Source organism: Ranitomeya variabilis, chromosome 3 (assembly GCF_051348905.1).
Source record: "Ranitomeya variabilis isolate aRanVar5 chromosome 3, aRanVar5.hap1, whole genome shotgun sequence".
NCBI lineage: Eukaryota > Metazoa > Chordata > Amphibia > Anura > Dendrobatidae > Ranitomeya > Ranitomeya variabilis.
The window spans coordinates 161,050,474-161,076,538 of NC_135234.1; the positions used below are offsets into that span (position 1 = coordinate 161,050,474).

A 26,065-nucleotide genomic window follows, 5' to 3' on the forward strand; every position below is an offset into this window, starting at 1 on the left:
TGCAAAAAATAATTATTTTGTCTATAAAATAGTTTTTACTGTGTAAAAGCACGAAAACATAAAAAAAGATACCCAACACAAAAAGGCATAACCCCCCACCAAAAAAAAAAAATCCTGAATTTCTGTTTTTTGTTCATTCTGCATATCAAAAATCGAAATCATGTGCCCGAAATTGGTATCAATAAAAATGACAACTCGTCTCGCAAAAAACAAGCCATTACATGACTCTGTGAGTCAAAATAAGGAAAAATTATAGCTCTCAAAATACAGTGATGAAAAAAAATTTTTTTTTCAATAAAAGGGTCTTTTAGTGTGTGACAGCAGCCAAACATAAAAACCTGAGTGTATTGCCAAATTTTTAACACTAAGGTTCAGATACGGCTTTAAAGAAGGCTACTGCTTGCGATAGAACGCAATTTTATTTAAAAGTACAAAATTAAAGGAATAGTATGATTGCGTACACTTTTTTATAATTTAACATACAAAGGTTAAGTAGATATAAAGATTAAATACGTATAAAGATTAACTACATATACTCACATCATCACCAAGGAGCTTTTAAACATCATCCGTCTGGAATATCAGAGACGCAACACCAAGACAGAGAACCCCTAGAAAATTCACAACACTGCATGGGCATCCCCACTTACACAGGTATCACAAAACTGTACACATTCAAGTACAGGTACCCAAGTTTCTGCTTCTCTCTTAGTCATGTTTCTCTGGTTTTATATATTGACTAGCTGAAGAGCCCGGCATTGCCTTGGCATAGTAAATATCTGTGGTTAGATATAGCACCTCATTTCTCTTATTTTCCCATCAGGCCTCTCATTTAGCACCTCACTTCTCTCATTTTCCCATCACGCCTCTCATTTTCCCCCTCACATCTCTCATTTTCTCCCTCACACCTCATTTTCCTCCTCACTCCTCTTATTTTCCCACTCACTCCTCTAATTCCCCACTCAAGCCACTCATTCCCCCTAAAACTTGTCATTTCGACCTCACATCTGTCATTTTCCGATCACTCCACTATTTTCCCTCACTCCTCTCATTTTGCACTCACACCTTTAAATTTTCACCTCACACCTCTCATTTTCACCTCACACCTCTCATTTTCACCTCACACCTCTAATTTTCCCTTCAGTATATACATGTTTGTCATCTCCCTTATATATAGTATACACCTGTATGTCATCTCCTGTATATAGTATATACCTGTATGTCATCTCCCCTGTATATAGTATATACCTGTATGTCATCTCCCCTGTAAATAGTATATACCTGCTGTATGTCATCTCCTCCTGTATATTGTATATACCTATGTGTCATCTCCTCCTGTATATAGTATATACCTGTATGTCATCTCTTCTGTATATAGTATATAACTATATGTCATCTCCTCCTATATATAGTATATACCTGTATGTCATCTCCCCTGTATATAGTATATACCCGCTGTATGTCATCTCCTCCTGTATATAGTATATACCCGCTGTATGTCATCTCCTCCTGTATATACTTATGTGTCATCTCCTCTTTTATATAGTATATACCTGTATGTCATCTCCTCCTGTATATAGTATATACCTGTGTCATCTCCTCCTGTATGTAATATATACCTGTATGTCATCTCCTCCTGTATATAGTATATACCTGTATGTCATCTCCTCCTGTATATAGTATATACCTGTAAGTCATCTCCTCCTGTATATAGTATATACCTGTGTGGCATCTGTTCCTGTATATAGTATATACCTGTGAGTCATCTCCCCTGTATATAGTATGTACCTGTATGTCATCTGCTCCTGTATATAGTATATATCTGTGTGTCATCTCCTCCTGTATTAGACCTCGTTCACACGTTATTTGGTCAGTATTTTTACCTCAGTATTTGTAAGCTAAATTGGCAGCCTGATAAATCCCCAGCCAACAGGAAGCCCTCCCCCTGGCAGTATATATTAGCTCACGCATACACATAATAGACAGGTCATGTGACTGACAGCTGCCGTATTTCCTATATGGTACATTTGTTGCTCTTGTAGTTTGTCTGCTTATTAATCAGATTTTTATTTTTGAACGATAATACCAGACTTGTGTGTGTTTTAGGGCGAGTTTCATGTATCAAGTTGTGTGTGTTGAGTTGCGTGTGGCGACATGCATGTAGCGACTTTTGTGAGATGAGTTTTGTGTGGCGACATGCGTGTAGCAACTTTTTGTGTGTCAAGTTGCATGTGACAGGTTAATGTAGTAAGTTATGTGCAGCAAGTGTTGCGCATGGCGAGTTATGCGCATGGTGAGTTTTATGTGTGGTGTGTTTTGAGTATGCGTAAGTTTTGTGTGAGGCAACTTTTGCATGTGGCAATTTTTCCGTGTGTGCAAGTTTTGCCTGTGGCGAGTTTTCCATGAGGTGAGTTTTGCACGTTTGGCGAGTTTTGCGTGAGCCTAGTTTTGCATGTGGCGAGTTTTGAATGTGGTGAATTTTGCGCATGGTGAGCTTTGAGTGGCGACTTTTGTGTTTTGACTTTTATGTGGCGAGGTTGGTGTATGTCTGGTGAAATGTGTGCTGAGGGTGGTATATGTGTTCAAGCACGTGGTAGTGTGTGACGCATTGTGTGTGTGTGTTCATATCCCCGTGTGTGGTGAGTATCCCATGTCGGGGCCCCACCTTAGCAACTGTACGGTATATACTCTGGCACCATCGCTCTCATTCTTTAAGTCCCCCTTCTTCACATCTGGCAGCTGTCAATTCGCCTCCAACACTTTTCCTTTCACTTTTTCCCCATTATGTGGATAGGGGCAAAATTGTTTGGTGAATTGGAACGCGTGGGGTTAAAATTTCGCCTCACAACATAGCCTATGATGCTCTCGAGGTTCAGATGCCAATCTCGGACATACACACATACATACACACACACACACACACATTCAGCTTTATATATTAGATTTACACTATGTAGTAACTCTGGTTTCACCCTGCCCCTCCAGTGGCCAGCTTTCTAGATGAAATAAAACAGACATACCAGGCAAACATCAAATGATGGGCAATAAATCCTGAATATAAAAGCCCACAAGGGTTAGATAAGTCCACCACAGACAGAGGTTAAATTAACCTTCATGTTTTACAAAAACAAACAACAAACATAGAGAAACATAGAACGGTTTGTGAGATAAAGGCTTTCAGACAATAAGTTTTCAAGATTGTGTCACTATGACCATTGTCTGTCTGTAAATGTATGACCAGCAATGCTGCTCTCTCATAATCTGAATGCATTCTATATGTTTCAATATGGAATCAAATTATCCATTTTTATATTCACACTACACAGAAATAAATCTGGTATCGCTGCGATCGCACCGACCCAAAGAATAAAGTCACCTAATCACTTATACCGCTCAAGGAACAGCGTAAAAAATTAAACCAATTCTTCACCTGCTGTTGATTTTTTCATTCTCCCATCCAAAGATCGCAGTAAGGCTCAGCGCACATTTATACTGCGCTCTGAGCTGAGCGCTAACACCTGGGTTTCCATGTAAATCTCTGCAATACGTGACTCAGACAAAACCTCTGGCGGAAGATTCCCTATAATGAGACAGATGGAGGCACTGTGGATGCAATCTGATCTGTGATCCGGTGGTGTCTGTCTTTTTAGGATTGCATAAAAGTGCCGTCGGCCACAGTTTTGTGCACTTCTGAAAAGGATACCGCGGAACAGAGGCCAGACGGAGTCCAGAGTAACTCTGCTGCTTCATTATAGTGAATGGATCCCTAGGGGATTTCATGTGAATCACATCACTCAGAGATTTAGATGGAAACCCCAAAGTAAGTGGTCAGCGTAGAGCGTCGGATAAATGTGATAATACATGCTATGTAAAATATTCCCACTAAAAGCTTCAACTCAATCCACAAATAAGCAAGTCCCACTCAGGTCTGTCATCTGTTAACGGAAATATAGGGGGGCTTCCACGTTACTGGTAGTACAAAGGCTCTGGAAAAGCGAAATGGCTCCTCACCCGCCAAAAGAAATTCAGCAAATTCTACTCTTCAAATCCTCCCTTATTAACCACGCAGTGTAACCTAACCACATATTGTATCCACGTTTGGCATTTCTGAAGCGATAAGAGCTCGCCTAACTTATGAGTGCATGCCTCCAGAGGCACAGGCTGGGAATAATGTACTGGTGACTGCAATGTACTGGTCACTACAGTGTACTGGTCACTATGGCAGTTTGCAATTTTCACTAGGGAACATTCATTGCAGCTTGTTTCTGGAAAATACCCATTGAGTCAAAATTGTCACTACACCTGTAGTAACCAAAGGGGTATAATTTCCAAAATGGGGTCACTTGAGATGGGATTCTGCACTTCTAGCAATTAGGGGCAATGTATATGGAGTCCGCAAACTGTTCTCAGAAAATCTGCCAAAATTGTCATAATAAAAAAAAATGGACCTGAACTCAATTTTTTGTGAAAAGGTGTTAAATATTTTTTTATTTTTTTTAATTCTTGTGAAGCACCCAAATGGCTAATAAACTTCTTGAATGTGGTTTTGAGCACCTTGAGGGGTATAGTTTTTAGAATGGTGTCACTTTTGGGTATCTTCTATGACATAGACCCCTCAAAGTGACTTCAAATGTGATGTGGTCCCTAAAAAAATTGTTTTGTAAATTTTGCTGGAAAAATGAAAAATTTCTGGTCAACTTTTAACCCTTACAACTTCCTAACCAAAAAAGGTTGGCTCCAAAACTGTGCTGATGTAAAGTAGACATGTGAGAAATGTTATTTATTAACTATTTAGTGTGACATATATCTGTGATTTAAGGACATGAAAATTCAAAGTTGGAATATTGCCAAATTTTCAAAATGTTCCCCAAATTTCACTTTTCTCACAAAATACACGCCATTCATACTGAAGAAATTTTACCACTATCATGCAGTACAATATGTCACAAAAAAATCTCAAAATCACCGGGATCCGTGGAAACATTCCAGAGTTATTACCTCATAAAGTGACAGTGGTCAGAATTGTAAAAATTGGCCCTGTTATTAACGTGCAAACCACCCTCGGGGGTAAAGGGGTTAAACAGATCTCTCGCAATATTTTCAGTCACATAAATGAGTTAAAATATCTATTGCATCTTCTATTGTTTATCGATTTCTCCAGTTCCTACAGTTCTTTGCGCTTGATACATTTCCAAGTTACTGCAGATGGATAGGGTTTGAGTACAGGTCTGTTTCGCTGTAGTACATAAGCTCTTATTGTTGCTTAACTGGCTAGTGTTTTTGCAATTTTATTATTATTGTTGTTTGTTCATATAGTGCTATTTTATTCCACAAGGCTGATTCTTCACCTTGATTGTCCTGAGTGTCCATTATTTTGAAGTTTGGACAAAAATGTGGTGAATACATTCATTGAGTGAAGGTGAATTGTAAAAGCCTGCCAACACCTCAGATTCTGAAGAAGATATCCAAGTGGAGAAAGTGTCTGAAGATGAGGACTACATACCGTAAATACTCGTGTACAAACCAAGATTTTCAGCACTTTTTTATGGTGAAAACGCCCCCCCCCCCTCAGCTTATACATGAGTCACGGTCCAGAAGGCCGGCGGGGGAGTGGAGCGGGGAGCCAGCGGCTGTAGTATAGTGACAGCTGCAGCTGCCAGCTTCACACTCCGCCGCTGCATCTCCGTCCCTGCATCTCTGTCCCGATGCCGGCAACTCTTTCCTGTTCCTGTGCTCAGCAGTCAGGTGGTACCACTTATTAAGGTAATGAATATGCACGTGACTCCACTCCCATAGGCGTGGAGCGCATATTCATGACCTAATGAGCGGTACCAGGTGACCGCTCAGCACAAGAAGAAGCTGCTGCGTCGGGACAATGGAGATGCAGGGACGTTCAGTGATGGCACGAGGAAGGTGAGTATGATGGGAGAGGATGGGGGAGGATGCCGAGCCATGCATACAAGGGGGAGAATGGAGCAGCCCAGCCATGCATACAAGATGGGATGGGGAGCCATGCATGCAAGATGGGATGGGGGAGCCATGCATACAAGATGGGACGGGGAGCCATGCATACAAGATGGGATGGGAGAGCCATGCATATAAGATGGGACGGGGGAGCCATGCATACAAGGATGGGACAGGGGGAGCCATGCATAGAAGGATGGGGTGGGGGAGCCGAGCCATGCATACAAGATTAGACGGGGGGAGCAATGTATACAACGAGGGGACTGGGGGAGCCATGCATACAACAGAGGGAGCCACACATACCAGCACAGGATGGGGGAACCACGCATACTGGGATAGGAATGAGGGGACAATACATACCCAGCTTATACTAGAGTCAATAGGCTTACCCAGTTTTCCATGGCAAAATTAGGTGCCTCGGCTTATACTCGGGTCAGCTTTTATTCGAGTATATACGGTAAGTGGCGATGAAAGGGATTAGAAGAATTCTGATTCTGAAGGTGAATCTGATGAGACACAATACCGAGACTGGTCTGATGCAAGCAATTCAGTCTAAAAACAAAAATGTCATTTGGAACTTGCAGCTTTCTGCCCAGGCAGGAAAATTGTCCTCTGCTAACATAATTTTCTAATAACTAGCCGCTATTAGAGAAGTTTGGGATAAATGGATATTCTTCCAAAATTATATAATACTGGTGAAAATGTGGATGAGTAACTTGTGTCATTCCGAGGTAGGTCTCTATTCAAACAATATATACCGTGTAAGCCAGCAAAGTACGGCATCAGGATATGGACACTTTTTGACAGCAGCAGTTCATACACGGTAAACACTCAGGTATATACAGGAAAAAAGCCTGAAGAAAAACCTGAAAAGAATCAGGGTATGCGAGTTATTTCAAATTTGACTTATGGACTAGCAGGACAAAATGAGACATGTGACAACATTTTTACATAGCACCAACCGGGGCAACTGTTGCTAAAACAAAAACTTTCAATGCTGGGCAATGTAAGAAAAAGCAAACCTGAACTGCCACAAGGTATCCTTGATAAAGGAGATGTTCATAGTTCAATGTTTTACTTTACTGAATATATGACAGTGGTTTCTTACATCCCCCCCAAAAAAACAACAGGTCATTCTGATGAGCACGATGCACCATGACAATGCAGTAAGTAGTCGAGAGGAAAAAAGCTGCAGAAGGAGCAACTTCCAACACCAGTCAGTGTTTCAATGACTTCTCTGTTCCTGAATGAGCCTCATCACCTTGAAAATGTCTTCCCACCCTCCAGACACCCCTCCGCCCCTGAGGGTGCCCCAATCCCTCAAATGCTTCTCTGCCTCTAACAATCTTATCAACTTGTCAGGTACCTCGCTAGCCCCAATGGTGCCTGGTTTATTTGCCAAACCAGCCGAAAAGCTATAGATATTCTATATTTAAAAACATTTACAAACCTGAATCCCAGCCCCTCTCCAGAAGAGAATGCTGTGCCATCAGTAATGGTCTTTCCATGCACCTTTGTTGTGTGCCCTAGATCTTTTCCAAAATGCTGTGTTTAACCCCTTACTGACATCGGACGGGATAGTACGTCCGATGTCAGCTCCCCTGCTTTGATGCAGGGCTCCGCGGTGAGCCCGCATCAAAGCCGGGACATGTCAGCTGTTTTGAACAGCTGACATGTGCCCGCAATAGCGGCGGGTGAAATCGCGATTCACCCGCCGCTATTAACTAGTTAAATGCCGCTGTCAAACGCAGACAGCGGCATTTAACTACCGCATCCGGCCGGGCGGACGGATATGAGCGCATCGCCGACCCCCGTCACATGATCGGAGGTCGGCGATGCTTCCTTGAGACCTCTATGGTTACTGATCCACGGTAGCTGTGAGCACCACCCTGTGGTCGGCGCTCACAGCACACCTGATTTTCTGCTACATAGCAGCGAACAGTAGATCGCTGCTATGTAGCAGAGGCGATCGTGCTGTGCCTGCTTCTAGCCTCCCATGGAGGCTATTGAAGCATGGCAAAAGAAAAAAAAAAAAAGTTTAAAAAAATGTGAAAAAAATAAAAAAAATATAAAAGTTTAAATCACCCCCCTTTCGCCCCAATCAAAATAAATCAATAAAAAAAAATCAAATCTACACATATTTGGTATCGCCACGTTCAGAATCGCCCGATCTATCAACAAAAAAAAAGCATTAACCTGATCGCTAAACGGCGTAACGAGAAAAAAAATCAAAATGCCAGAATTAAGTTTTTTTTATCGCCGCGACATTGCATTAAAATGCAATAACGGGCGATCAAAAGAACGTATCTGCACCGAATTGGAATCATTAAAAACACCAGCTCGGCACGCAAAAAATAAGCCCTCAACCGACCCCAGATCATGAAAAATGGAGACGCTACGAGTATCGGAAAATGGCGCAATTTTTTTTTTTTTTTTTAGCAAAGTTTGGAATTTTTTTCACCACTTAGGTAAAAAATAACCTAGTTATGTTAGGTGTCTATGAACTCGTAATGACCTGGAGAATCATGATGGCAGGTCAGTTTTAGCATTTAGTGAACCTAGCAAAAAAGCCAAGCAAAAAACAAGTGTGGGATTGCACTTTTTTTGCAATTTCACCGCACTTGGAATTTTTTTCCCGTTTTCTAGTACACGACATGGTAAAACCAATGATGTCGTTCAAAAGTACAACTCGTCCCGCAGAAAAAATAAGCCCTCACATGGCCAAATTGACGGAAAAATAAAAAAGTTATGGCTCTGGGAAGAAGGGGAGTGAAAAACGAACACGGAAAAACGAAAAATCCCACGGTCATGAAGGGGTTATGGAAGTAACTTTATGGATTGGAGTGTGACCAATATACTGTAAATGGAAGATGTGACTATGTGTTGTTGTTTTTTTTTGCTATCATTCATCTTTTGCTTATACAATATAACAAAACAATGCAATTTCCTTTTAGATTTGTAAAATTGTCATCTTCACGTTCCAAGTCAGTAATTTATTACTACAGTTGTGAACCAGTAAAAGGAGGTGACATTTCTAGCATTAATAAATGATTGTAAGTAAGCACATACAGCATAATTAGATGATGATGAATGACCAACAAACAGCAAAAAGATGTAAAGAAAAATAAGCAAAACAAAAGGAAAATAAGCAGAAAAGATCAATAGACAACAATGGAGAAAATGTAGTGAGTCCTAGTTTGTAACTCTAACAGAATAAAGGCAAAAAAAATTGTGTCCCTATTTCCAAACTATTTCCATATTGAACTTTAGGAACATAGTAAGAAAAATTCAAGAGCTTTCAAATATTTAGACATAGTACAATGCTTAAAGTGGGGGAAATAAATATTTGCTGATTTTGTAAGTTTGCCCACTGGCAAAGACATGAACAGTCTATAATTTTAACCCCTTCATGACCCAGCCTATTTTGACCTTAATGACCTGGCCATTTTCTGACCAGTGTCCCTTTATGAGATAATAACTCAGGAACGCTTCAATGAATCCTAGCGATTCGGAGATTATTTTTTCGTGACATATTGGGCTTCATGTTAGTGGTAAATGTAGGTCGATAATTTTTGCGTTTATTTGTGAAAAAAAACTGAAATTTGGTGAAAATTTTGAAAATTTTGCAATTTTAAAATTTTGAATTTTTATTCTGTTAAACCAGAGAGTTATGTGACACAAAATAGTTAATAAGTAACATTTCCCATATGTCTAATTTACATCAGCACAATTTTGGAAACAAAACTTTTTTTTGCTAGGAAGTTATAAGGGTTAAAATTTGACCAGCGATTTCTCATTTTTACAACAAAATTTACAAAACCATTTTTTTTAGGGACCACCTCACATTTGAAGTCAGTTTGAGGGGTCTATATGGCTGAAAATACAATAAGTGACATAATTCTAAAAACTGCACCCCTCAAGGTGCTCAAAACCACATTCAAGAAGTTTATTAACCCTCAGGTGTTTCACAGCAGCAGAAGCAACATGGAAGGAAAAAATAAACATTTAACTTTTTACTCCCAAAAATGATCTTTTAGCAACAATTTTTACCCAAGGGTAAAAGGAGAAACTGGACCCACAATAATGTTGTCCAATTTCTCCTGAGTACGCCGGTACCCCATATGTTGGGGGGAAGCACTGTTTGGGAGCACGACGGGGCTCGGAAGGGAAGGTGCGCCATTTGACTTTTTGAATGAATAATTGGCTCCAATCTTTAGCGGACACCATGTCACGTTTGGAGAGCCCCTGTGTGCCTAAAGATTGGAGCTCCCCCACAAGTGACCCCATTTTGGAAACTAGACCTCCCAAGGAACTAATCTAGATGTGTGGTGAGCACTTTGAACCCCCAAGTGCTTCACAGAAGTTAATAACGCAGAGCTGTGAAACAAAAAAATATTTTTTTTCCTCAAAAAAATGATATTTAGCCCGCAATTTTGTATTTTCACAAGGGTAACAGGAGAAGTTGGACCCCAAAAGTTGTCCAGTTTGTCCTGAGTACGCTGATACCCCATATGTGGGGGTAAACCACTGTTTGGGCACACATCGGGGCTTGGAAGGGAAGTATTGACGTTTTGAAATGCAGACTTTGATGGAATGGTCTACGGGTGTCACGTTGCGTTTGCAGAGCCCCTGATGTGCCTAAACAGTAGAAACACCCCACAAGTGACCCCATTTTGGAAACTAGACCCCCCCAAGGAACAAATCTAGATGTGTGGTGAGCACTTTGAACCCCCAAGTGCTTCACGAAAGTTTGTAACGCAGAGCCGTGAAAATAAAAAATCATTTTTCTTTCCTCAAAAGTGATTTTTTAGCCCGCAATTTTTTATTTTCTCAAGAGTAACAGGAGAAATTGGACCCCAAAAGTTGTTGTCCAGTTTGTCCTGAGTATGCTGGTACCCCATATGTGGGTGGTAAACCACTGTGTGGGCACACGTCGGGCCTCGGAAGGGAGGGAGCACTATTTGACTATTTGAACGCAAGATTGGCTGGAATCAATGGTGGCGCCATGTCGCGTTTGGAGACCCCCTGATATGCCTAAACAGTGGAAACCCCTCAATTCTAATTCCAACTCTAACCCCAACACACCCCTAACCACAACTCTAACCCCAACTCACCCCTAACCCTAATCCCAACCCTAACCACAACCCTAACCCCAACACGTGCCTAACCCTAATCCTAACCATAACCCTAACCACAAGCCTAACCCTAACCCCAACACTCCCCTAACCCTAATCTTAACCCTAATTCCAACCCTAACCCTAATTCCAACCCTAACCCTAAGGCTATGTGCCCACGTTGCGGATTTGTGTGCGGATTTTTCCACACCGTTTTTGAAAAACCTGCAGGTAAAACACACTAAAATGTGAATTTACCAGGATTTCCAGTGTTTTTTGTGTGGATTTCACCTGCGGATTCCTATACAGGAACAGGTGTAAAACGCTGCACAATCCACACAAAGAATTGACAAGCTGCCGAAAATCCTGAGCAGTATTTTCCACACCATGGGCACAGTGGATTTGGTTTTCCATAGGTTTACATGGTACTGTACACGTGATGGAAAACTGCTACGAATCCGCAGCGGCCAATCCACTGCGGATCCGCAGCCAAATCCGCACCTTGTGCACATACCCTATTTCTAACCCTAATTCTAACCCTGACCCTAATTCCAACCCCAACCCTAATTCTAACCCTAACCCTAACCCTAGTGGAAAAATAAAAATAAATATATTTTCTTTATTTTATTATGTTCCCTACCTATAGGGGTGAAAAAGGGGGATTTATTTTCTATTTTTTTATTTTGGTCACTGTGATAGAACCTATCACAGTGATCAAAATGTACCTTGAATGAATCTGCCAGCTGGCAGATTCGGCGGGCGCACTGCGCATGCGCCTGCCATTTTGGAAGATGGCGGCGCCCATAGGAAAAGACGGAGGGACACCGGAAGGGACACCGGGACTCGGTAAGTATGGGGGGTGGGATCGGACAGCAGGGGGCGGAGGGGAGGATGGGGCAGGAAGGCAGGAGAGGACAGGACGGAGGGGAGGAAAGACTGATGGTGGCGGCAGATCACCACTGTCAGTCGGTGGCGGCGGCAGATCAGGGTCTCCAGCCGTGGTCGATGATATTGCAGCATCGCCCATAGCTGGATTGTAATATTTCACCAAGTTTCATAGGTGAAATATTACACATTGCTCTGATTGGCTGTTTCACTTTCAACAGTGAATCAGAGGCATCGTAGCCACATGGGGGCAAAGCCACCCCCCTGGGCTGAAGTACCACTCTCCCTGTCCCTGCAGGTCGGGTGAAATTTGAGTTAACCCTTTCACCCGAACTGCAGGAACGCGATCATTCTGTGACACAGCATATGCGTCACAGGTCGGATTGGCACCGACTTTCATGACGCATATGCTGTGTCACAGGTCGGGAATGGGTTTAGGGTAGGTTAATTTTAACATTGAGAGATAGAATATCAAAACTAAAATCTAGAAAATCACATTGTATAAATTATATACACTTGCATTTTGCAATGAGAAATAAGTATTTGATCCCCTACCAACCATTAAGAGTTCTGGCTCCTACAGACCAGTTAGATGCTCCTAATTAACTTGTTACCTGCATTAACCCCTTTACCCCCAAGGGTGGTTTGCATGTTAATGACCGGGCCAATTTTTACAATTCTGACCACTGTCCATTTATGAGGTAATAACTCTGGAACGCTTCCATGGATCCCGGTGATTCTGACATCGTTTTCTCATGACATATTGTACTTCATGATAGTGGTAAAATTTCTTTGATATGACATGCATTTATTTGTGAAAAAACAGAAATTTGGCAAAAATTTTGAAACTTTTGCAAATTTTCCACCTTTGAATTATCATGCCCTTAAATCACAGAGATACACTACCGTTCAAAATTTTGAGGTCACCCAGACAATTTTGTGTTTTACATGAAAACTCATACTTTTATTAATCAAATGAGTTGCCAAGTGAATTGAAAATCTAGTCCAGACATTGACAAGGTTCGAAAAAAAAGATTTTTATTTGAAATAATAATTTTCTCCTTCAAACTTTGCTTTCGTCAAATAATGCTCCCTTTGCAGCAATTACAGCATTGCAGACCTTTGGCATTCTAGCAGTTAATTTGATGAGGTAATCTAAAGAAATTTCACCCCATGCTTCCAGAAGCCCCTCCCACAAGTTAGTTTGGCTTGATGGGCACTTTTTGCATACCATACGGTCAAGCTGCTCCCACAACAGCTCAATGAGGTTGAAATCTGGTGACTGCGCTGGTCACTCCATTACAGATAGAATACAAGCTGCCTGCTTCTTCCCTAAATAGTTTCTGCATAATTTGGAGGTGTGCTTTGGGTCATTGTCCTGTTGTAGGATGAAATTGGCTCCAATCAAGCGCTGTCCACAGGGTATGGCACGGCGCTGCAAAATGGAGTAATAGCCTTCCTTATTCAAAATCCCTTTTACCTTGTACAAATCTCCCACTTTACCAGCACCAAAGCAACCCCAGGCCATCACATTTCCTCCACCATGCTTGACAGATGGTGTCAGGCACTCTTCCAGCATCTTTTTAGTTGTTCGGCATCTCACAAATGTTCTTCTGTGTGATCCAAACACCTCAAACTTGGATTCGTCTGTCCATAACACTTTTTTTTCCAATCTTCCTCTGTCCACTGTCTGTGCTCTTTTGCCCATATTAATCTTTTCCTTTTATTAGCCAGTCTCACATATGGCTTTTTCTTTGCCCTGAAGGCCATCATCCCGGAGTCGCCTCTTCACTGTAGACGTTGACACTGGCGTTTTGTGTGTATTTAATGAATCTGCCAGTTGAGGACCTGTGAGGCGTCAATTTCTTAAACTACAGACTCTAATGTACTTGTCTTGTTGCTCAGTTGTGCAGTGGGACCTCCCACTTCTCTTTCTACTCTGGTTAGAGCCTGTTTGTGCTCTCCTCTGAAGGGAGTAGTACACACCGTTGTAGAAAATCTTCAGTTTCTTGGCAATTTCTCACATGGAATTGCCTTCATTTCTAAGAACAAGAATAGACTGTTGAGTTTCACATGAAAGTTCTTCTTTTCTGGCCATTTTGAGAGTTTGATGGAACCAACAAATGTAATGCTCCAGATTCTCAACTAGCTCAAAGGAAGGTCAGGTTTATAGGTTCTCTAATCAGCCAAACTGTTTTCAGCTGTGCTAACATACTTGCACAAGGTTTTCAAGGGTATTCTAACCATCCATTAGCCTTCTTACACAGTTAGCAAACACAAAGTATCATAAGAACACTGGAGTGATGGTTGTTGGAAATTGGGCTCTATACACCATGAAGATATTGCATTACAAACCAGACATTTGCAGATGGAATAGTCATTACCACATTAACAATGTATAGAGTGTGTTTATGAATCATTTAATGTTAGGTTCATTGGAAAAAAACTGTGCTTTTCTTTCAAAAATAAGGAAATTTCTAAGTAACCCTAAACTTTTGAATGGTAGTGTATAACACTGCATGAACCAGTCACCAGCCAGTATGTGTACAGACACAGAGGGCTATTAAGTGCCTGGAGGGTGTGTGAACAGAGGATACAAGGGCCCTGGTTTTGAATACATTTTTCTATGGGTAAAACAGGGATAGTTAGATAAGAATGTTGAGGCGTATGCCTGCCAGTCTGAAGAAATGCGTTTTTAGGGCATGCTTAAAACTGTATCAGGGATTAATCAAAATTTCCTTGTCCTGCAGAGAAAAAGCCTGCATATGGCTATGTGGCCACAAAATAAAAATTAAAAAGTTTTAAGACCGAAGTTAAAAAAAAGAAAAGAACAGAAGTGAAAATTGAGAGAAGTTAAACTATTCATTCTCAGCTAAGAAATCTATGTTGTATTAGTATCTATGTGTAATGACGGTGATGCACTACTCTGCCATAGGTCACACACCACATGGTGTGTGGATGTTACCACCTCACTATGGCAGGAAGAAAAGTAAAAGAAAATGTAAATCCAGACAAACGATGATTCAGCAGAGATTCAATTCCAATGGAGCAAGCACAGTTATTTTCCAGTATAGTATGCAGTAATGCAGATACATAAATGGTGCAGCGAGTCCTGAGTGCTACCTTCTGCTATATGCACAGTCTCTCACATGACTGCCTGCAGCTCCGGCTGTGGTCTCTCATGTACAGGAGCTCGGAGTTTCCCTACCTACTCCTCCAGCTTTCAGATAAAGACACTACATGTGCACACACAAAATATCTCCTTCTCTTTGGGTGCTAAGCTCAGGACCTGGTCATGTGGTCTTACCATGTGACCTCATTGCCATATATGCATATTTTAACTTTTAAAAGTATGTATTATCTGAAATGCTGCAGCGTAAAGCAAAAACATAGATGGCTGCAGTAACTGAACCAATAGTTCGGGCAGAATTAATTAGTGGTGAGGTTCCCTTTAATAAACTCAGTGTCCCAGCTAATGGCTAAAGACAACAGTGATGCCAGTCAGTGTAAGAGCATTATTATAATACACCCATATTGTAAATTGTGATTTCATAGAATTGATGTAAAGACCACAACACTTTCTAAATGCAGTGATGTTACAGTACAGAAATGCTGCAGTACCAGGAATCAACACTAGTGGCCATTGCATGAGCTCTGGGATTAGTGTAGCTGGTGCACATGTCATTTCTGATTTCCAAGTAGCCGGCCTCCTTGTACTCCTAGCCGAGACTGGCTGCGCCTATGGCGGTTGTAACAAATATTATATTCCTGAAAGTTTACCACAAACTACATTCATCATCTATCCGAAAGATGATTACTAGATGTATAATAGACGTGGTTCCCGTATTGATACCAATAACAGGGGTTCCAAACTTTTGTGTGAATGCAGCAGTAAACAGTAAGCGTTACTGCCACTCCCATTCACTTCTATGAGTCCATAGGGGCGGCAGTGTGCTTGTGTGGCCACCAGTACATTAGACAGTGAATCGGTGGGTTTTTATTTTTATTTCTTAATATCCTCCTCCAGTCCTAATCCATTATCTGTTTATTGTTGATATACTATGTTTTTACTAAAATAGCTGTTGTCTAACATTGTATACCTTAACCTTAGCCTGGATAATAATAATAATCTTTATTTTTATATAGCGCTAACATACTCTGCAGCGCTTTACAGTTTTGCACCCATTATCATCGCTGTCCCCATTGGGGCTCACAATCTAAATTCCCTATCAGTACGTCTTTGGAATGTGGGAGGAAACCGGAGTACCCGGAGGAAACCCACGCAAACACAGAGAGAACATACAAACTCTTTGCAGATGTTGTCCTTGGTGGGATTTGTGTTGTGAATTCCGTTCTGGAGCTCCCTCCTGTGGTTGCTAATGGTATTTTTGTGAGTTCTGCCCTTGGGCTCCCTCTGGTGGTTTCGAGTGGAACTGCTGCTCCTTTAGGTAGCTGTAGCAGCTGCCTTCACTGATCGCCTTGCCTGGGTTTGTTATTTAAACCTGCTCTGGGCTTTAGTTCATGCCAGCTGTCAATGTTCTTGGTTGGATTTGGTTCTCTCCTTGGATTTCTCATATGGCCTGTCCTTGTCAGCAAAAGATAAGTTCTTGCTAGTCCTTGTTTGTCCATTTGTTTTGGACTCTATTGCTCTGCAAATATTTCTCTTTTTGTCCAGCTTGTCACTATGTCATATTCAGGCTAGCTGGAAGCTCTGGGAAGCAGATTTGCCCCTCCACACCGTGAGTCGGTGTGGAGTTCATTTTTGTAAACTCTGCGTGGATTTTGTAGTTTTTAATACTGACCGCACAGTATCCTTTTCTCTCTGTCTATCAAGTTTAGTATTGGCCTCCTTTGCTAAAATCTGATTTCATTTCTGTGTACGTCATTTCCCTCTCCACTCACAGTCAATATTTGTGGGGGGCTATCTTTCCTTTTGGGGTTTTCTCTGAGGCAAGATAGCTTTCTATTTCCTTCTTTAGGGGTAGTTAGTTCTTAGGCTGTGAAGAGGTGTCTAGGGAGAGTCAGGAACATCCCACGGCTATTACTAGTGTTGTTGTTAGGATTAGGGACTGCGGTCAGTAGAGATACTACCTTCTCAGAGCTCGTCCCATGTTGCGTTTTAGCCACCAGGTCTTATCAGTGTGGCCTCTTAACCACCAGGTCACAACAGATTTGAACCCAGGACTCCAGCGCTGCAAGGCTGCAGTGCTAACCACTAAGCCACCGTGCTGCCTGGATGATGTAGTGTTGTTATAGATCCATTCAACAGCCTTGTCAATGCTATCAGCCATGGCCAAAAGCTTTGGAAATCATCATTGTATAACACTGGCAGTATTTTTGAACATACATATATGTATAATCACTTACCTGATAATTTACTGCGACCTTTCAAACATCATACCACAATCATTGTAACACACTATATCATTCTTTATAGTTATAAATTGTAATATTATTTCTGAAAATAATCAGTTTAAAAAAATGGACAGTAGAAGGAGCCATAGTCAGTATGCACACACCCACTTCATTTACACTGGAAACACAAGATCCTGTTCTGATGATTAATCTGCAGTCATCCAGATATGCAAGATGACCTTTCATTTAAAGGGAATCTGTCAGCAGGATCTCCTCTCCCCCCAAACTATTTAACTATTAATAATTGCATTTAGCTCTTTCATAGACAAGTTCAGCAATACCTTAACATGGCCAGTCCATTTCTCCATTACTGAGAAATCAACATTCCAATTTTATATGCAAATGAGACTAAAGAAATTGGGTAGATCTGAAGCCTCTGTCACACCAGCTCTATTCCCCACCTAGCACCATCTCTTCCTGCGTGACTCTCGGCCTCTATACTGTGAGATTTCAAGCAAAGGAACTGTTAGCTAAAAGCAGATGGAGGCGGCACAGGGCAGGGAATAGAGCTGTATTGACGGAGGCTTCAGATCTACCTTAGCCCCTCAACCTCATTTGCATATCAATTTAAACTCTGATTTCTCAATAATGGAGGTATGGACTGTCTTTGTAAAGGTATTGCTGGACGTATATTTGAAAGAGCTGTATGTGCATATAAATACTTTGGGGGATGAAATCCGGCAAAGTCTGGATGACCATGGTGATGTACCAAATATAAATTAACTAAAAGTAACAAGAAATAGTAGTCAAGTCAGTAGGTTGGGGACGCTGTAGCAACCATTGTAGAGAGGACTAGAGATGTGTACTATATAATTTACTTGGAATGTAATAGATAGGACATTCTCCTGCTATATGTATTATATAGCAAGTTTGTGTTAAATTAGCCATGTTGAATAACTAAAGACTAAACTAAAGATGCTTGAAGCAATACAGGAGAAACACTGTTCTGCTGATGTTAGGTAGCAAAATCAAATATACATCTAAAGTGGGCAAAATAATCATTCTCAACAAAGTCCAAAGGGAAAAGTAAAGTTCACATGTATCATAGATGCTTCTATCCCTGCCTTACCTTATTCTGTTTTTAATCATGAGTAGAAAGAGTACATCCACACAGGTATTAATTATTTTATGCAGTGCATGCATGGCATTAAGTAAAATCACATCCATTTTCCTGGTACTGTATTACACAGCCACTATTTCTTGTGAGTAAAATCCATGAGAAAAATGTACAGTGTGTGTCCCCTCTTAATATATAGGGCACTCACTGATGGTAGATGTTATAACAAAAAAGGGGTAGGCGTGCTGAATTTCAACACTGTTCTGACTCCTCTGTTCCCGCAGGAGGAAAGCCTCTGCCAGAAGCTTCCTATGAGGGCATATTCTACTTGCTCCAATGAAATAAACAGTCATTCAGTTGACAGCTGAATGTTTTACTAGCTTTAGAGAAATTTTAAAAGTGACGTTTAGGAGATTGTTCAGTTTCTTATTTTCAACACATTGTAAGAGCATATTTCTAGAAGTTATGATGCCATTAGAAATAAATGTAATTAAAACTTAAAATAGATTAGAAAATCCAGTAATCTGGCAGTTTAGCAGTCTGTGTGTTACAGTATAGTGCTTAAATGAATATTCTCAAGTAATTAAATTGCCTTAATTAATTAGAATGAAAATAAGTACAATTTACTTGCTTTTCATACCTGCTGTCATTCTCCTGCAATGAGAGCTTTTATTTTACAGTTTATTACTGGTTTCCATAGAACTTGGCCACCAGCGCCTGGCTGAGTGTGTGCATTTGTTACTTTCCAGGAAAAGAGTTAACTCCTAACACATCAGTTAACTCTCTCCAGACCATTGATTACTGTACAGAAATTATCTTCTCATCTCCTACCCCCTCCCTCTAAGCTGCTGACAAGCTGCTGTTATAAATCTTGCAAAATCTCCAGTCCCCACAATTGGCAACTCCGAGAGCAGTTATAATCATGCTCTCACTGTCCTGAGCTGTGTGTTTGTTCAAATGGCTTGTTACCTGTATATGAAAGTACTTTTCAGAACAAACCACTGATAGATGTTTTTTAAACAGAATATGTGCTGAGCTTTATACTCCTACTAATACTACAGCTCTGCTTTTCCCTAGAACTGTCACTCAAGGAGGAGAGTCCACCCTCCCAGAAACCATACCTCCCAACTTTTGAAGATGGGAAAGAGGGACAAAGTTTGCGGTGCGCTGCAGCAAATTTTAGGCCATGCCTCTGACCACACCCATTCATAACTAGTCACGCCCATATCCACGTCCCAACCACACACATTTAGCACTGCTGATCACACTGTTTCATAAAGAATAATTATAAACAAAAAAATATGGCCACACAGTGCTCCATACTGTATAATGGCCACACATGATGCTCAATACTGTATAATGGCCACACATGATGCTCCATACTGTATAATGGCCCCACAATGCTCCATACTGTATAATGGCCCCACATGATGCTCCATACTGTATAATGACCCCACATGATGCTCCATACTGTATAATGGCCCCACATAATGCCCCATACTGTATAATGGCCCCACATGATGCTCCATACTGTATAATGACCGCACATGGTGCTCCATACTGTATAATGGCCACACATGATGCTCCATACTGTATAATGTCCACACATGATACTCCATACTGCATAATGGCCCCACATGATGCTCCATACTGTATAATGGCCACACATGATGCTCCATACTGTATAATGTCCACACATGATACTCCATACTGCATAATGGCCCCACATGATGCTCCATACTGTATAATGACCGCACATGGTGCTCCATACTGTATAATGGCCACATATGATGCTCCATACTGTATAATGACCACACATGATGCTCCATACTGTATAATGACCGTACATGATGCTCCATACTGTATAATGACCGCACATGATGCTCCATACTGTATAATGACTGCACATGATGCTCCATACTGTATAATGACTGCACATGATGCTCCATACAGTATATTGGCTGCACATGATGCTCCATACTGTATAATGGCCCCACATGATGCTCCATACTGTATAATGACCACACATGATGCTCCATACTGTATAATGGCTCCACATGATGCTCCATACTGAATATTGGCTACACATGATGCTCCATACTGTATAATGACTGCACATGATGCTCCATACTGTATATTGGCTGCACATGATGCTCCATACTGTATAATGACCGCACATGATGCTCCGTACTGTATATTGGCCGCACATGATACTTCGTACCATATAATGGCCACACATAGCTACTCCTACACATGCGGCTGCGCTCCGTACACTTTGCACACACGGCTCCGCTCCGTACACATGGCTCCACTCCATACACCTCATACACACACAGCTCCGCTCCGTACACCTCGTACACATTCAGCTCCGCTCCATACACCTCGTACACATTTAGCTCCGCTCCATACACCTCGTACATACACGGCTCCGCTCCATACACCTCATACACAGACATGGCTCTGCTACATATATACTGTACACCGCCTGACCTCACACAAGGCAGCTTACTTACCTCATCCAGCAGCACCATGGCAAGTTGGCAACCAGCACAGCCGAGTCCTACAATCCACGGAGGTCCCGATCATGTGACCCCTGACTCCTCCCCTCCTGTGACCTCATGACAGGTCCTGTGCGCACAGAGCAGCCAATATGTGGTGTAAGGCTCTGCGGGTGCAGGGATGACTGGCTGATACATTGCACACCTCCCAACCAGTGCGGGACATACTTGTCCCAGCCGTGACAGCAGGGGAGACTGTCAAAGTCGTGACAGTCCCGCTGGATCCGGGACGGTTGGGAGGTATGCAGAAACCAGGAATTATGACTGCTTAGCACTGAGTTGCTTAAGAGACAACTTAAGGATACCTCTTTAACTGTTACATATCTCTCATAGACTTCAATAGAGAATAACCATACACCATTAGCTACAATTTGACCCAAGGAGGCTCTCCTAAATTAAAGTATCTACAAGGTTCCCACACATGCATGGACTCCCACCATTTAGTTATCTAGCAATTAAGCAAACTATTGTTTTAGCCTGGAAAAAAACTGTGTTCTCTTAGGTGAAAAGATGCATCTCTTAGTACATGATTAGCATAAAGCTTACAGATATGAAAGAAAGGTTTGAGCAGATTACATTAGCTACATTCCCTTTGCCTTACCTCCTTTACAACTGGGATCCGAGAAGGCCCAGCTCGCCCACTAAACCCTTTTTTGGACTAACCCCTCTAGTGACTCTCTCATGAATCCCCCCCCCTATACCCAAACTTAGACCGGGGTCACACTTGCGAGTTCAATGGCACTGCTAATTCCTGGCACTGCCGCCGGTGGTTCAGAAAGGAGATAGAAATATGTGCAGCCGCAAACTCCGGTCCCGAGTGTCGGCGGTAGTGCTGGGAATTGATGCGAGAGACTCGGGCAAGTTTATCACATTGAACTCGCAAGTGTTACCCTGGCCTTACTGTTATTCTTCACCATCTTATTTTTGCATGTTCAATAGAGGCATTAAATGGATCTTTCCAATCCTTCGGAGACCCATCAGGGCAACTCAGACAGAAATACATTAGTTCCCAGTGTCGGTTTTACCAATGCCATCCAAGAGCCTATCTGACCCATTACTCTTATGAGCTGATTCCTTTGACTCACATCTGTCATTGGCAACCATAATACAGCCTGCTCAACACTGATTGAATCTGTTAGGTATTGTATATCTTTATCAATCATTTTAGAATATTATGTAATACTATTTAACAACATTAACCTACTGATTATTTTCTACTTCTCTGCATTTAATAAAAATGTACAGTTTTAAAGATAAAAACTTGCTATCTCATTAATGGCAATTGGGGGATAACTTTTCCATGATGAGGACAGACAAGGAAAATGATATCTGCACATTGCCTAAAAAAAGCACATACCGTAGACTTTTTCGATTTCCACGATTAGTGAGCTTACCTTACTCTTTTATCCTCCATTTGCTTGAGATTTTCATCACGCTTTAGCACAGCTAAGATAGCCTCTTTTTCTTGGTCTAGCAAATAGGACAAGTTCAGGATTTTTATGTTCTTAGACATGATTACAAACAATCTGAAGAACAGTGAATGGAATTGTAAACCTCATCAAGAGGTAGAAGGTTGTTAGGAAAAATGTTAATCAGAAATATTCTTTTCTGGTCATATATTGTGCCGAGAAGTTCTCATGTAGACTTTGAATAACTGTAGAGTTGCTGAAGTTAAGTTGTCCTTTATTGTTGCAGATTGATATATAATAAAAAATCTTCATCATTATCCAATCTGAAAAAAAAAAGGAATTCATAAATGTAAATCCTCATAGTTTATATTAACCATGTTTATTGGCAGACTGGGTAAGAGTGGGAAAACCGAATACTCCAGGAGTTAAATATGCTATATTACACTATACTATCACAAAATGCCAGCTCAAATGTGCATCATGTGCAAAAAAAAAACAAAACACAAATTCTCATTCTCTTCAGACAATGATTTGTTGCCAGAAGGGCCGGTGCCAGTAGCGGGCCGCTCGATCCATGCATGCTGTGCCGTTGTCAGCGGCGTCAGCGCCGACTCACCCCCCCGCCAGCGCCGCCACATTCAACTATACCGGCGTCTATAACGCCGATACAGTTGAATGCAATGATGGAGGAGAGAGCATTTGCTGACACTCCCTCTCCCATCATTCCCTGCTCTGCCTGACACTGTGGGCGCGCGATGACATCATATCATCGCATACTGCTGTGTGTCGGGCAGACTGTGGCTGCTGAGACCGGAGCCAGGAGCAGCGCGAGGCACGAGGAGAGGTGAGGATTGTGGGGCTATTGGGGGGGCTCTACATTACATTCTATGGGGGGTCTGCATTACATTCTATGGGGCGCTTCATTACATTCTATGAGGGGCTGTATTACATTCTATGGGGGGCTGTATTACATTCTATGGGGGTTGTATTATATTCTATGGGGGGCAGTATTACATTCTATGGGGGTGCTGTATTACATTTTATGGGGGGCTGTATTACATTCTATGGGGTGCTGTACTATATTCTATGGGGGGCTGTATTATATTCTATGGGGGCTGTATTACATTCTATGAAGTGCTGTATTACATTCTATGGAGGTTGTATTATATTCTATGGGGGGCTGTATTACATTCTATGGGTGGCTGTATTACATTCTATGGGGGGCTGTATTATATTCTATGGGGGCTGTATTACATTCTATGGGGGGCTGTATTACATTCTATGGGGGGATGTATTACATTTTATGGGGGGCTGTATTACATTCTATGGGGTGCTGTATTATATTCTATGGGGGCTGTATTACATTCTATGAAGTGCTGTATTACATTCTATGGGGTGCTGTATTATATTCTATGGGTGGCTGTATTACATTCTATGAGGGGGCTGTATTACATTCTATGGGGTGCTGTATTATATTCTATGGGGGCTGTATTACATTCTATGAAGTGCTGTATTACATTCTATGGGGTGCTGTATTACATTCTATGAAGTGCTGTATTACATTCTATGGGGGGCTGTATTACATTCTATGGGGGGATGTATTACATTCTATGGGGTGCTGTATTATATTCTATGGGGGCTGTATTACATTCTATGAAGTGCTGTATTACATTCTATGGGGTGCTGTATTATATTCTATGGGTGGCTGTATTACATTCTATGAGGGGGCTGTATTACATTCTATGGGGGTTGTATTATATTCTATGGGGGGCTGTATTACTTTCTATGGGTGGCTGTATTACATTCTATGGGGGGCTGTATTATATTCTATGGGGGCTGTATTACATTCTATGGGGGGCTGTATTACATTCTATGGGGGGATGTATTACATTCTATGGGGGCTGTATTACATTCTATGGGGGGTTGTATTATATTATATGGGGGGCTGTATTACATTCTATGAAGGAGGATTGCATCATACTATTTTATGGGGCTACATTATATTCTATGGGGAGGTAGGCTGTATTACATTCTATATTAAATGTATTCTATGTATTAAATGTATTATATTCTATGAGGGGTGATTGCATCATACTCTATGAGGGGGCTACATTATATTCTATGGGGAGCTGCATTATACTATATGAGGAGGGCTGCATTGTATTCTATGGAGGCGCTACATTATATTCTATGGGGGGCTGCATTACGCTCTATGAGGGGGCTACCATATATTATATGTGCAGGGGCTGCATTATACTATATGAGGGTGCTGCATTATATTCTCTGGGGAGGTTACATTATATTCGGGGATACAATATATTCTGTGGAGTGGCTGCATTATACTCTGGGGTGGCATCATTATACTATATGTGGGCTGCATTATACTGTGTCGAGGACTATGGGGAATACATTATACTATATGAAGAACTATGGGGTGCATTATACTATGGGAAGTGAATTGCACTACATGAATGACTATGGCAGTGCATTATACTATGTGTTGCACTATAAGGAGTGTATTATGCTATATGGAGGACTGAGCAGTGTATTTTAATATATGGAGGACTATGAGGAGTGTATTATACTATATGGAGGACTGAGGAGTGTATTATACTATATGGAGGACTGAGGAGTGTATTATACTATATGGAGGACTGAGGTGCACATTATTATATATGGAGGACTATGGGGTGTATTATACTAAACAAGCAAAATGCTGCCTATTCAGCGAGTGATTGGATTGTTTATGTGGGAACAGAAATCTTTGTTATCAGCAGCACATCGCTGGTGAAAACTGTAGTTGTGCTGCTGATAACATGATACTGTATGAGGACAGATTGATGTAATTGTGACTGTTCTGTTCCCTTCATTCTTTCTCAGTTGGTGTAAAGAGGCCGGGAAACAAGCGAATGACTTCAGTATTGTCCATCACACTAGTTTAGTGGCCTGAGATCAGCGCATGTAAATACAACAGAAATGCTTCACAGGGAGACCAGGCAAGGATGATGACAGTTGTAGTTAGCACCCGGCGCCTGAGAATTGCGCTAACTCTACTGCTTTTCCCAGCCGCCAAGGCATTTAATTCTGGTATGTGTAATGATTATTAGGGTTGATGTCAGCTGCGTAATGTCAGCTGCTATCAATCCCTGGTGTAAGTAATGGAGAGGTGTCTATCAGACACCCCCACTACTAGCCCAGACCTGGCGAGACCCAGTGACTCCGAAGAATGGTGACGGCAGTAACAATACCGCTCTTCACAGTCACCAAGCTCTGCACAAGATCCGGAATATCTGAAGAGCGGTGACGTTACGGATGTCACCACTCTTCAGAGTCACCGGGTCTCGTGCTGTGCAGTGGAACCAAAAGTGGATGTAGGCAAAGTTTATGGAGCATCAGAATGAGGTTCCATAGCCTTTGGTCATCTCATCCCTTCATTATCTATGAGATCCAGTTATGTAGGCAAAGTAGGACTGAGCTGTAATGCTGGATACAGCTGTGATTATATGTTATATAGTCGTGTTACACTCCCCTCACTTCTTGTAACCTACAAGTGTACAAAGATATTATACAGTCACCATGTGACAAGTGGGCCTGTGTAACTTCAAATGCCAGGGCTGAATTCTAGTCCCAGTCCGGTCCTGTCTGTTGCCCCAGTGTTTTGGG

At 41.6% G+C, this 26,065-nt stretch overlaps 1 protein-coding gene across 7 annotated transcripts in view; it reads right to left on the reverse strand.

Annotated features, from left to right (window-relative positions):
* Positions 1-26,065, reverse strand: part of SYTL5 (synaptotagmin like 5) — a 408,043-nt gene that overhangs the window by 215,719 nt on the left and 166,259 nt on the right. For all 7 annotated transcript variants that reach the window (XM_077294785.1, XM_077294784.1, XM_077294786.1 and 4 more), the window contains one exon: positions 22,388-22,725. In XM_077294785.1, coding sequence (XP_077150900.1) covers positions 22,388-22,506 — 119 coding nt within the window. In that variant the 5' untranslated portion in view covers positions 22,507-22,725. The remainder of the gene's footprint in view (positions 1-22,387; positions 22,726-26,065) is intronic.